We start from the raw sequence: 12,495 nt of genomic DNA on the forward strand, positions 1-12,495 counted from the left end.
TACCAGTTTATGAACCTTTTCCCCAACAATAGATATGTGCTTTTGAGGAATTTTTTCCAGCTGTCATGAAATAAAGTTATGTGTGCCTATTAGATTTTTTTGAGACATTGTGGGGTTTTGATTTTTTTAAAGTATCTTAATTAAATAATCTCTTACAGTTAATTTTCATGAATATAATAATGACTTTAAGCATCTGTTCTGCAAAAATTTCATATGAAGGATTTGGGGAGAGGTAGCACACTGCCATTATTCTGAAAAAGGTGGTTGTGCACAATGGAGCTAATCAAAGAAGGTTCAGTATCTCGGAGTCTCAGCATAGGGAGGTTTTTTGTAAAGCCTTAATGTCTTCAGCAACACTTCTAGAGAGAATGTATCAAAAACATGAAACTACCTCCGTGTCCTTTCTAACCTCTGGTATTTCTGACTGTCATTTCTGGGAAGTAGACTCTTTGCTTAGAACTAATATTGTTTAGTCTTGGGTAATAGAATATTTTCTTTAGTCATATGTCAGAAGGAATACTATCCTCCTTCTGCAGAGAGAAATCATTGTTTTATAAGAGATTTCACTGACTGTCTGGAATTAGTGAATAATAACGGGAAATAACAAGAAAAAAAAGCAATTAAAAAATTTAATCCTTCCTTCTGAACAGACTAATGATGTATCCAAACCATGTTCATTTTTGTTATGCAAAGAGTAATTATTACATCAAACTTATTCCATATTATTATTTCTAGAGTAGAAAATGTAATTTTAATGAAATTTTAAACAATTTAAATAAACAAAATATTTTTTTTTAATTTCACTAAAAGAATATCTTGTCCTAAATATTTGCCTTGAAAAAAATATATATACACACACCTCTCTCTCTCTCTCTATATATATATATATTTTATCTAACAACCTCAACTATCATGATGAAAAGATTGGAAATTGTGTTTCTTCCAGAGTCAGATTATGTCGAGAGGAAAAATTAATCTATCATACAGGCAAACATATGGAATTTTGTCCTGAAGTTCAGCTTGTCTTATCACAGTAAAATTTATCTGATATATCCTTTTCCTTCAAACTATGTAAAATCTCTAAAGGATGTTATATTTGTTGCATTATATAGAGCATCTTAGATATGTTAATTTCTGAGAACTAGGATGAGTAATTCTGTTTCTGTTCTCTCTTGAGTGACACATGGAGTCACATAAAGAACAATTCTGATAATTTGTGTACTTCTGCAGTTTAATCTGAAACAACTAGCTAATTAGTAATATCTACAGTTTAGTCAGAATATGATTTCTGAAAACAAAATTCAAACCACTATGACATAGTGTTCTGTATCTAAGAGGCGAAAATGTAAATTCAATTCTGATTAATAGGCTGACTTTCAGTTTCAAGAATTGTGAAAAAACAATAAACTGTGTTTCCTTTCCCTCATCTCACCTAGTTTCTACTCACATTAGTTTGGGAAATGCAATGCTAATACTATGCTAAGGAAACATCTGTAAATGAAAATAACTTTAAGGACTTCAATTATTCTAAAAATTCATAGGCATTAAAGATCTTCAAAAATGTTTACAGAAGTTTTTGATCCCAGAATAGTACCTGATATATGTACCTGTCTTGCAAAATGATCTAAATTTCTTATACAGTTTCAACTGAATTTTTTGGTTTGTTTCTTTTCCACAAATGTTATATATTACTATCGTAGTGTTAAAGTGGTTTACATGGTAAAGATGAAGTTGTAAGTAATGTTAAGAGGTATTGCATATGTTCTGTAAAATTGAATTCAAATTAACCTTACAAGTAAGCAAAGAGGTAAATCATTATAATATTTATAATGAGATATGAGAGACATAAGTAATACATGTTTTCTAATTACTCCCTCTTTGAGAACCAAAACTCAATGACTGAAGAGAAAAACAGAGAGTTCAGTTTTTCTGATCTGTAGAAGCAGTTTGCATGCTCAGGATCTCCCTGCAGTTTTTTTTCTGCTAGTTGCAATATAATGAGGGTAAAGTTGCTGAGGATATACATTTTAGAGAAAATGTCTTCTAAGCAGTTTAAATTGCCTATGGATGGATGAAGCAATGGTGGTATCTATATGTTGCAGATTTATTTTTCCTTTAGCTAGACGTGGATCATCAGAGAATTTGCAGAAAAGTTATCAGCTGAGCTGATATATTTTTTATTGTACAGGGATCTTCCAAGATATATCCTAAAAATCAGTGAAAACAAGAGATTAAGAAAAAAACTTATGTGACGTCCCCTCAAATCATGCTTGATTTTGGAGGCTATCCTTTGATATCTATGGATTTAAGGACTTAAAAAGTGGAATCATAAATATATAAAGATATATTTATAACCTGTTCTTGAGCAATTGTGTCCTTAGGCACTTCTGCTTACAGAACTAACCAGATGGTCATGTATCAATCCAGCTGTTCTCTTCAGCATGAATTCCTTTGAAGGTACTGTGTACTGGGACAAATTTGGTGAAAGGCATATTTAAATGTTACATAGCGAAAGTAGGATTAAGGGGAAAGTTCATATCTCTGTTCTCAAACCATCAGGTATGCTGAAATACTTTACAGGCTTTTGGGGTAAAACAAAATGTAATGAAACAGAAATTCTGTGATAAGAAAAGATGGTTGCCTTATTATTTTTTTTTCACTTGTTTTTGTTTTCATGAGACCAAAGGACTGAAAAAAAATTATGGAAATGCAATTTTAAATCCAGGTTGATGCATAAAAAATATGCATAAAATGCATATTGTTTGATTTCCTATCTAGCATTTGCAAAGTAACGTCTCAAAGAAACCCAAACAGGGTAGAACAATCAGAGATACTAGATAATTTTTTAAAACAGAAATCCTGCCTTGTTACTCTCTTTGAAAAATATGCTGTTGACTGGATGGCAGGACTGTATGAAGTGCAAGAGATTTTGAGAGCAGTGGTAACAGAAAAGGCATGTGAATCACTTAAAGAACATAAATACAGGAAGCGTGCTTTGATTCAGTTTGTCCAATGTAAGTAGGGTGTACTAGAGTTGGTAGATCAAAAAGGAGCAGAAAAAGAAGAGTTATCACTGAAATTGAACCCACTGAACAAGTGAGTTAACTGTAGGCTCACCAATTAGTCCAACAAACATGAGGAAGTTCACCAGGAAATAAAGCACTGGAGATACCATTAAATGCAATTGCACAGTAAATTGTGAACACTGGACACCTGTGTTTTTATAAGCACCCTGACTTGAACAGCTCATACTTTTGACATGAACAGTGTCCATGATGCATCTTCAGGAGATTTGACATAGTGTTCTGGATTACTAAAGGATAGCTGATCTCTATTTTAGATACGTTTTCTTCCTTCTATATAAGACTTGCCAAGAAGTTATATATGGCAATCAAAAAGATGATGGGGAGTTTGTGAAGTACATGTGAGTTTATTACCTGCCATCATATAGCCAGACTGTGGACTCATTTCACTGAAGTGAAACTTGGTGACTGACTTTGCCCTGTTTTAAATAGCAGGTAAAATTCAGGAGGAAATCAGCAGTATGAAAAGGAACTTGGATGGCAAATGTTTCAAATAGACCTTAGAAAGAGCTTTGTTTTATTTTCCATTTTGTATACTTTCCTAAATTAATATCAGAAAAGGAGGACTTTTTGTTGGATATCCTTATACTCTTAATTCTCATTTAAGAGTTCTTTTGAACCTCTTCTTTACTTGCCTTCCTTATGTAGACTCATATTTCTTCAAGATCTTTGCCTTTTTGAAACACTTTTGGGAATATTCTGGCTACAGGAAAGCATTCTGTCATTCACCTATAACTTGTTCAGGCATGTTGGAATCATCAGATCTTGTGAAGTCTATCCACAGGACACATAAGATTTTCTATTCCTTCCAATTTATATAGTCAATTATGGCTGTTTTTCCCTAGCTGTATGCTATACCTGGATCTTGCTTTTGCCTGTCAGAATCAATTAGAACCATAGAAAAGATTGTCTTACTTAACTAATAGAAAGTAGTTATCTTCACTTTTAAAGATGTCGAGTTATGTGGTACATGAGGCATACCACCAAAGGACTCGGTGGTGTAGCCTCTTGGTACTATGAAATGTCATGTCCCGGTGTCCTGTTTCAATTATTTGATGATTTGATGTAGAAGCTCTCTCCATAAGTAGTGACATTAAGGTAGCTTTTGATGAGAAATTATGAGACACCTGCTTGGTCAGTATAAACTGTATATTTTCACTCAATGTGTAACACATCTTGGATTGCCGTTTAAGAATTTTTGAGGTGATGCTTATAACTATTCCTCTGTTGGTTTACTTATCTTCATCTTAAACAAGAGGTTTTCACCCACTGTGTTTTTAATAGAGGAGAAGGGATTTTAAACAATGTCAATGTGATTTTGAACAGTCTTTAGAATAATGTGGTAACTCTATATATTGCAGCAGAAAGTTTGCCATGCTCTCTTCTTTCAAAATTTTTAAAATTTGGTCCTGAGGTAAAGTAAGATTAAATAATAATACTTAGTTCCCTAAACTTAATGAAACTATCTTTGTGAATTAATTCTGCATTAATAACAGCTTGATTTCAGTGCAGATGCTAGTGCAGTTGAAATTAGAGGTTGCCTTATATTCCAAAAGTCATATTGTATGAAAAAGAACATCAGAGTAAAAGACAATCTAGTGACATATGACAGTTTTGAAACTGACTGCAGGAAGATATTTGTTTTGTAAGAAGAGAAATTTTTTGACAAGCTAATTCTCAAGCTCACTAAATGACCCAAATGCCCAAGAGCTGCCTTACTGCTTCCTAATTTACCAAATATTTACAGGTTCTGTAAGTTCTCCTGATGTAATGTCAGAATATTTTCTAGTGCTGTCCTATATTTATTTAATATGTGCAAATTAGGAGTCCTTAAAAAAGTGTCACCATATGCCAGCATATGTGAAGTGCGTGATTTTTTGTCTTTTGATTTGACTTGCCTCCAGACTACTTCCCTCTAGATTTCCAGTTGTCATGATACATAGACATGATACATTGGTGGCTTCTGCATTACTGCTGCACTTGCAGTTTCTTCTTCAGCTCCTGGATCACCCTGACCCATGGGATGACAGACTAATTTGGGTTGGAGGGCACCTCAGGAACTGTTTCTTGCAAGCCCTAGCAGGGGTCGGAAGTAAGGTCAGCTGTGAGATCAGTACAAGTTGCTCAGGGCTTTGCCCAGTAAGGTCTTGAAAACATTCAAGGAAACTGCACAACTTCTCTGGGCAACTTGATCCATTGCTTCACTGTACCTGTTGTAAAAATGTGCCTACTTACACTGGTCAGAGCTGCTTGTGAATGGCTCTGTCTTTTTTACATCTTCTCCTGTATGATCTGATAAACTGCTGTTAGATACTCCTATAGCCATCACTTCTCCAGGCAGAACAAGCCCAACTCCCTCAGCCATCTTAGTGGCCTTCCAATAAACTCAATCTAGTTTATTGATGTCATTGTTGTACTTTGGGCCTCAAAACTGGTTTACAATATTGTAGATGTGAGCTAATGACTGCTGAGTAATCACTCTTGATCTACTCGTTATATTCAAGTCAGTATAACCAAGGCTGCCCCTCTTTGCTGTCAAGGCCCACTGCTGACTCAATGTATTTCCTTGTTCAGTTTTCCTTCATTAATTTACCAGTAGGATGCTGTTTGCTTAATCCCATAGTGAAATCAAGTTTTAGGAACTCCTTTGTAAGACTGCATATGTGAGCACTTGTTAGTGAAATGGATAAAATAGATGGCACATAACCACAAAGATGTGAGAACTTTTGAAGTAGGCTCTTTTCACATGTTCAGTAAAAATATGGATATTCATTTTTGCTGATACGTCAATTGGTGGCCTAACTTTACTGTAAATTATGATGGTTTAGAAGGTGGGTTTTGCAAATCGGGTTTTGCAAATCGGGTTTTGCTAATCAGGTTTTGCAAAACAGTCAGTTCTTTTTATCCAAGGTAGAAGTGGATTGGAATGTTCTGACTAATGAGGAAAAAAATTATGTATGATAAGGAATGGGAGTGAGAAATGGATATATAGAGAGTCACTGTACATCCAGCTAGATTTACTGGCCCAGGCACTGTACTGCTCCTAATTAAAAACTTCATATGTAACTCTCTCTTTTATGTTAATGCAAGACAAGAATGCCAAGAGTGCAATAGAACCAGGCTCAGGAGATCAAAGGGTGTTTAATACAAAGCAAGAACTGGCTGAGAGTTGGAACAGTTCTGGAGAACAGAGTTGCAACATTGCAAATAGGACTCATCAGAAGCAAAATATAGGGTTAAAGAAGCATGACCCAAGATTTAGAAATAAAAAGAAGGAAGATGGGATAGGATGTAGGACTACAAAGCAGAAGCCAGGATCAGCACTCAAGAATGTCTAAGATAGAACTGACTGTAACTCCGTGTTGAATAGCTCAAGGCAACTGTGGAGCTCATTATATGCCTCACACAAGAGCAGTTCAAGAATTAATCTCTTCAGGGACAGTCCTTATATCTCCCAGGGGACACCTGTATGCCATGTGATAGCTAAAACAGGGATGGCAGAGGCAGACCTGGCTAGCTGTATCGCAAGTGCCTTGATGGATCTTGACAAGAGTGACAAATGTAAGCACCACAGATTATTGAGTTAGCTAAGGATGAATTACAGGCTAGGGCATCATAACCTTCATCTTGGTTTGTGTGTATCCAAACTGCAGATATTCTCTCTGTGTATTCATTTGTATACGGTATTTTGTAAAAATGTCTCTGAATGTTTTGCTTTATGTAAATGTAATGTCATTGTTGCAATTATTACTAAGTATTTGGTTTTCCTTTTAATGGCAGACTTCATTAGGCAGCCATTAACAAAGGTTTTAGAAAGAATCAAGCAATCAAATAACATTCATTGAAATGATGTGTGGTAACTAAAATTTGCAATGCCTTTAGAGGCTGTGAACTTGCACCAAAAGCTACATTTGAAATTATAGAACATTTCATACAATTGCTGTGCTCTGGCTGCTCAAGAGCTTTTGTCAGTGAGGCAAAGAACTATTGAAATAGTCCAGAATGCTTTTTTAATATTCTGGTAGCAGCACAATGGACAATTGTCGGAAACATCTTCCCAACATTTTGATCAGTAAAAACATTGACCAGATTTGCATGTCCCTATGTAAATGCTAGCAAATACAAACTGATGAGTAGACTATAAAAAAAAGAAAAAAAAAATTATGATAAGATAGAAAGATGGTTAGAAATCACTGACAATTTCAATTGCCTGGACAGCTGCATGACTATATAGTCCAAGATGGAAGACTGGTAACAATAGATTAAAGCAACATGAAACACTTTAAAACTTCCTTTGAATTAGAAGTTCCAAAAGAGTTTCTTTCCAGAAATAAGAGCATCAGTATCAGAGGAGCTGTTGCTCTATGTGGCTTTTCAGCCACATAGACATGTCGATAGTTCACCAAGAGGTAAAAATGTTTGCGAGGGTTGTTGTATAAGGAAGCAGAGCAGGTATTTGCTTTTCAGCTTTAATAAGTATGAATTCATCACTACAGGACAGTAATCTCTTGCAGTGAAAAGACACAGGCACTAACACCTAACTATCCTTTTGTTAAGGTCTCCAGCTGATTATTTTACTAATGCAGAGAAAAATGATCTTGGAAACTTTAGAACTTGTTTGATAGAATCCATAATAATGCAATTTTTCTCATTCTTCAACATGGCAAAATAGGACAAAATCATCTTACTATTAAAAATACAAAAGCATGTTTTAATCAACCCCTCTGCTTGCAGCAGACTTCCTATTGTTGAAACAGCTTGAAGACTCTGAGTACTGTTACTGCTTTATGGGTCATAAAGTCCAGAATGCTGCCTATATTGTATGAGTCTTGATTGGGTTGGAAATGAAAATTTAACCTTATTCCAGCAAAAGAGGCATATATTTCCAGCACGAGGAAAGCCAGGAGACAATTTTCCTATTGCTGTGGTTGGTATTTAAAAAACAAAAAAATGTGAAAGAAACTTTTTAATTAGCCTGCGTGATGGGCAGGTACATGTCAACACAGCCTGGGCCTCCTGATTGATACAAGGGGAGCTATGGAGCTCCCTTATTGTCCATGTTTTCTCCTGAGGGAAATGGGAGCACATAGGACAGCTGCTGGAGCTGATGATCCAAATCTGTGGCCATGCTGCAGCCTGAATCCAGCCATGGAGGCTGCAGTTCCCTGGCTGTGTGCATTCAGATGGCACAAACCCTACATCACAGAATGTAGGGATGGCAGTAGAGAGGGATGGTATCAGTGTTTCAGATATAATTGGTGGATGGCACTTGGTTAAAAATTATATTTTCAATCCAGTAGTTGATCTTCTCATACAGTTGGTGACATTTAGAAAAAAAAAAAAGTGAAATTTGCAAAAAGAAAGAAAGGAAGTATGTGACATATATGAAGATGTGATGCCTTGGGGCAACTTTAGCCACACAAATACTGAAAAAGCAATAGCACAAAACTGAATAAATTGTTACATTTTACAGTCAGAGTATAAGACATGAAAGAACTGAATACTTTTTAAAAATCAATTTTTGCACAATGGAAATGCCATTTTACTTTTGAGGCAGGCAGCAAAAGAGCACTTCAGAAATGGCTGTATATAGAATTGCAATTTAAGAAACAGATGCAAAACTGGAATGCCAGCATGGCTTCTGTCAGAGAAGCAGTATGATTCCCTTAGTCTTCTGTGCTGCAGTTATTGAAACACTAATATGCAATACACTACTGTAATCCATTTCCTAAACAAAATTAAGTCAGATATAAGGTCAAAAGTAGACCTTAGCAGCAGAATAAAGAGCAATTTGGAGCAGAACTAATGAATGAATATGAGATATCTGAGCTTCGTCCAGCAAGAAAGACAATTTAATTTCACTTTACTAGATGTTACTGTGGTAGGCAGCTAGCAAATGCCAAGACTGTAACTCAGACAATGGATAAATAAAATCTTTAAAAAATATTGTATATTCAGATATTCAGATTTAATTAAAGGTTCAATTATACTTCCCAATTTTCAACCTAAAATATCCTGAAGCTGTAAGGGTCATATAATATTTCTGTACCATCTGACCCAATTAAAAACATTTGATGGGAAGTACCTCTACATACAACTGAGAAAAAAGAGACAAGGTAATGATTTGATGATCGTTTTTCACATTATATTTCTTAAATTATTTACCTTTAAGTGTTTTTCTTGCCAAAGCAATTTTCAATCTTCACTTATATATTACTAGATTATTACTATTACATTGGCTTTAAAAAAAAAAAAAACCAAACAACCAAACCATGATAAGTTTGTTCTATTTATGGAAAAGTTTGATTTGTTATATACAGCACATTGCTATGAAAAGTATATTTTAAGAACTGACATTCCCCAGGTGTGGAAATGAAACAGAGAAAATCAAAACCATAGGTTTTTGAAACTTTATGTACTGCAGAGTGACTCTGTAGAATAACTTTGTGGAATGCGGATACAGTTTGCCACTTCATGTTGCTTGCATTTATTTCATTCAGAAGGGCTCATTTCCATAGACTGTTGGGCAAGATCAGTGTGGGATCTGCAGGCTGAGGTCTGTTATTCTATGAATCATCACAAGTAATTATCTATCCCCTAATTGCAACAGTTCCATCAATGATTTACGTCTGACACTGTGGCCCATCTTACTTCCCCAAAGGAGGGCCACGCTCTGCCGTGCTGGCGATGTGCCCGGCCCGGGGTCAGTAACCACTGTCAGTACGACAGATGTTCATACAGGCATTTACATCTCGGCTGTACATTAGCTTGGTGGGAGCCAATGGCAGTGTATCCTTGTCAGCAAAGGGCTTGGGACGGCAATTACATCTGCCTGGGAGCCTTGGCCGGTGCTGGAGGCCTGAGGGCAGCTCTGCGTTGCCTTTCCGTAGTGTGTGGTGGAAGCCCAGTGAGCCAGGCTGTACTTCCCAGTCTTGGTAGCTTTAGGCTAAATCAACGCAAACTGCATTCACAACTTTGTCTTCAATGCAAAATGATCACAGGGAAGGTTAGGTGGGGGGAATGGAATAGCTACAATCAGTATATACACATTTAACTTGGCATAATTATTTTCTTCTCTGAAGGGCTATGAAGCTCTTTTAAAAGGACTTGCTGAAAAAGAACACTGCTTTTATTCTGGTATAATGTTCAACTATCTCTGATGATCAGGATAGCTGCTTAATCATTGCTTTTATGTTCCCAAATGAATATATCAGTTATAATATGTACTGTATCCTTTATCAAGTAAATGGCATCAATAAAACCAGTCAGTAAATATTAAAACTTTCGAACGTTATAATCACAAAGATACTCTATGAGTTTATGGGTGACTAAGTGCACTTTCACACATAAAGTTTGGGGAGGACTTGAGTGTTTGTTGATGAACACAAATACCATAAATTAGTACAGATCAGGAAAACAGCTGCAGAATGTATAACCATTTTCGTAAGTGTGGAGTTCAGGCTGTGCTTGGTCACTTTCTGCAGCAGGGGTACAGTCTAACCTGCATGAGCATTTTTTCTTGTTTTTATTTAATTTCCCTGTCTTGAAATGAGCAAAATAATTTACTAGTTTTAGGCATAAAAATAATTTATGATGAATAGGCACTGAAATGTTATTCTGAAATGCAATTGAGATACTGCACAATCTTTCAGAATATTTCCCAGTTTAACATTCCTTGTAAGAGAACAGAAACAAATTTTCTGTGTACTTCATGAAAGACAGTTCTAAAACTATAAAAAAGCACCAAATTTCATAGCCAAACCTTGTCTTCTGCAGTACTACACAGATCTTCCACTTTTTTTTTCTTCAGATGGCTGAATGATGTTGCTACCCCCAAAATTTCAACAAACCACTGATGTGTTAGGCACATTATTTTCTCCCCTTGTTTTCTATCAGTTCTGTCTGTTCTGCTCTTCATATATTTCCACACTGTCTTATTTCTAAACAATTACCTTGTGTTCATTGACAATTCATGTTGCAGTACTATTTTTCTGAAAAGATTATCAGTAGTAGCCCATCAGATTTCTGTATACACAGAAATGTCTGTATATGAAGAGAAGAGGGAAAAACATCTTTCTGCTATTTATTATATTTGTATATAGTGCAGTGCAGAGTGGCACAGACTTGATTTAGAGCTAACGTGTAAGAAGCACAAATAGCCATCATATTTGGTTCAGATCTAACCTGTATACCACTGCACAATACTGTACGTTGTGTGGGCTTACTGATAATCACCAGTCACCTGACAGTTCCATGTTTGGTATTTACTGTTAATAAGCTCAAATACCTTTGTAATCCTTTAGTTTCTGAGGCACATGTATATTTTCCCTACAAATTATCTCTAGTCCTGTCCCATCCTTTCAGGTTTCCCAGCACAGCAGTTCAGTTTGCACAGCTACATCATCGCTTTGTCTTTTGATTTGATATTCTCATCTACTTATTTACTTGGGAAAAAAAAAATTAACATTTGTCAATTAGAAGTTCTTGTAAACAGGCTAGGCCCCAAAAGAGACACGTACTCTATAGATAGCATGCAGCACATTCTGTCTTGTGTTTAATCTTTCATGAGCTCAGCAATCATAGGCAAGTCACTAATCTCTCTGCTTTCCTTTCTGCACTGGTGAAACAGTTGTGGTAAGAATATTCAATGATGGTTTAGATGTCTTTGCTAAGGTTTGTGAAACTTTTGAATGTGCTGGAAGTTTTGCACAAGTCACTCTATGGTTGAACCTGAGGAGCTAATTACTTGAATGGGATAGCAAAGCAGAGTAAAATTAATAGAAACCAAGACATAACTTATATTCTGTATCAGTTAAAAACTTCATTATAAAAGTTCAGGCAATGTAGTGACTAAGGCAGTTTAGATAGCATCAGGGACCAGCTCCACAGCTGATTTGTGGTAGGGTGTCACTGACAACATCTGTATCTTTGTCCCTTCCCTCTTGCAGTATCGGTCAGGGCGGGATCCTCATCGAGGCTCAGACAATGTTTCCAATAAGTCTTCTGACAGCGATGTCAGCGATGTCTCCGCTGTGTCACGGACAAGCAGCGCTTCACGTTTCAGCAGCACAAGCTACATGTCCGTCCAGTCAGAGCGTCCAAGGGGAAACAAGAAAATAAGGTGAGCACAATGAGCTGTAGTGCCAGCTACAACTGTGTAATTTGTGTAACTGAACACTTATTGATATGTGTATTTGAAATTAACATTTTGCCTAGAATGAAATTTGCAAGGAATTTCCAAAATACTGGTATAAACTTCTTTTGCATTTTATGCTTTTTGAAGTCTTCATAGAATTTGTTTTTAGCCAAGTTTTGTCATCTTGGGTTATGTAACATACACTAAAATAACAAAGATATGCTGTCAGCAAGCATTAGGCACACTTAGATTTGCACTTTCTGAAAACCTAAATCC

The 12,495-nt window shown here is 36.0% G+C and overlaps 1 protein-coding gene across 43 annotated transcripts in view; it reads left to right on the forward strand.

Annotated features, from left to right (window-relative positions):
• RIMS2 (regulating synaptic membrane exocytosis 2) overlaps positions 1-12,495 on the forward strand; it is a 448,944-nt gene that overhangs the window by 362,085 nt on the left and 74,364 nt on the right. For 36 of the 43 annotated variants that reach the window (XM_017806448.1, XM_017806450.1, XM_017806455.1 and 33 more), the window contains one exon: positions 12,032-12,204. The exons of the other annotated variants lie outside the window; for them this stretch is intronic. In XM_017806448.1, the coding sequence (XP_017661937.1) occupies positions 12,032-12,204 (173 nt within the window). The remainder of the gene's footprint in view (positions 1-12,031; positions 12,205-12,495) is intronic. 43 annotated transcript variants of the gene reach the window in all.

The sequence above is a fragment of the Lepidothrix coronata genome, unplaced genomic scaffold, assembly GCF_001604755.1.
Source record: "Lepidothrix coronata isolate B3197 unplaced genomic scaffold, Lepidothrix_coronata-1.0 Scaffold15, whole genome shotgun sequence".
Taxonomy (NCBI): Eukaryota; Metazoa; Chordata; class Aves; order Passeriformes; family Pipridae; genus Lepidothrix; species Lepidothrix coronata.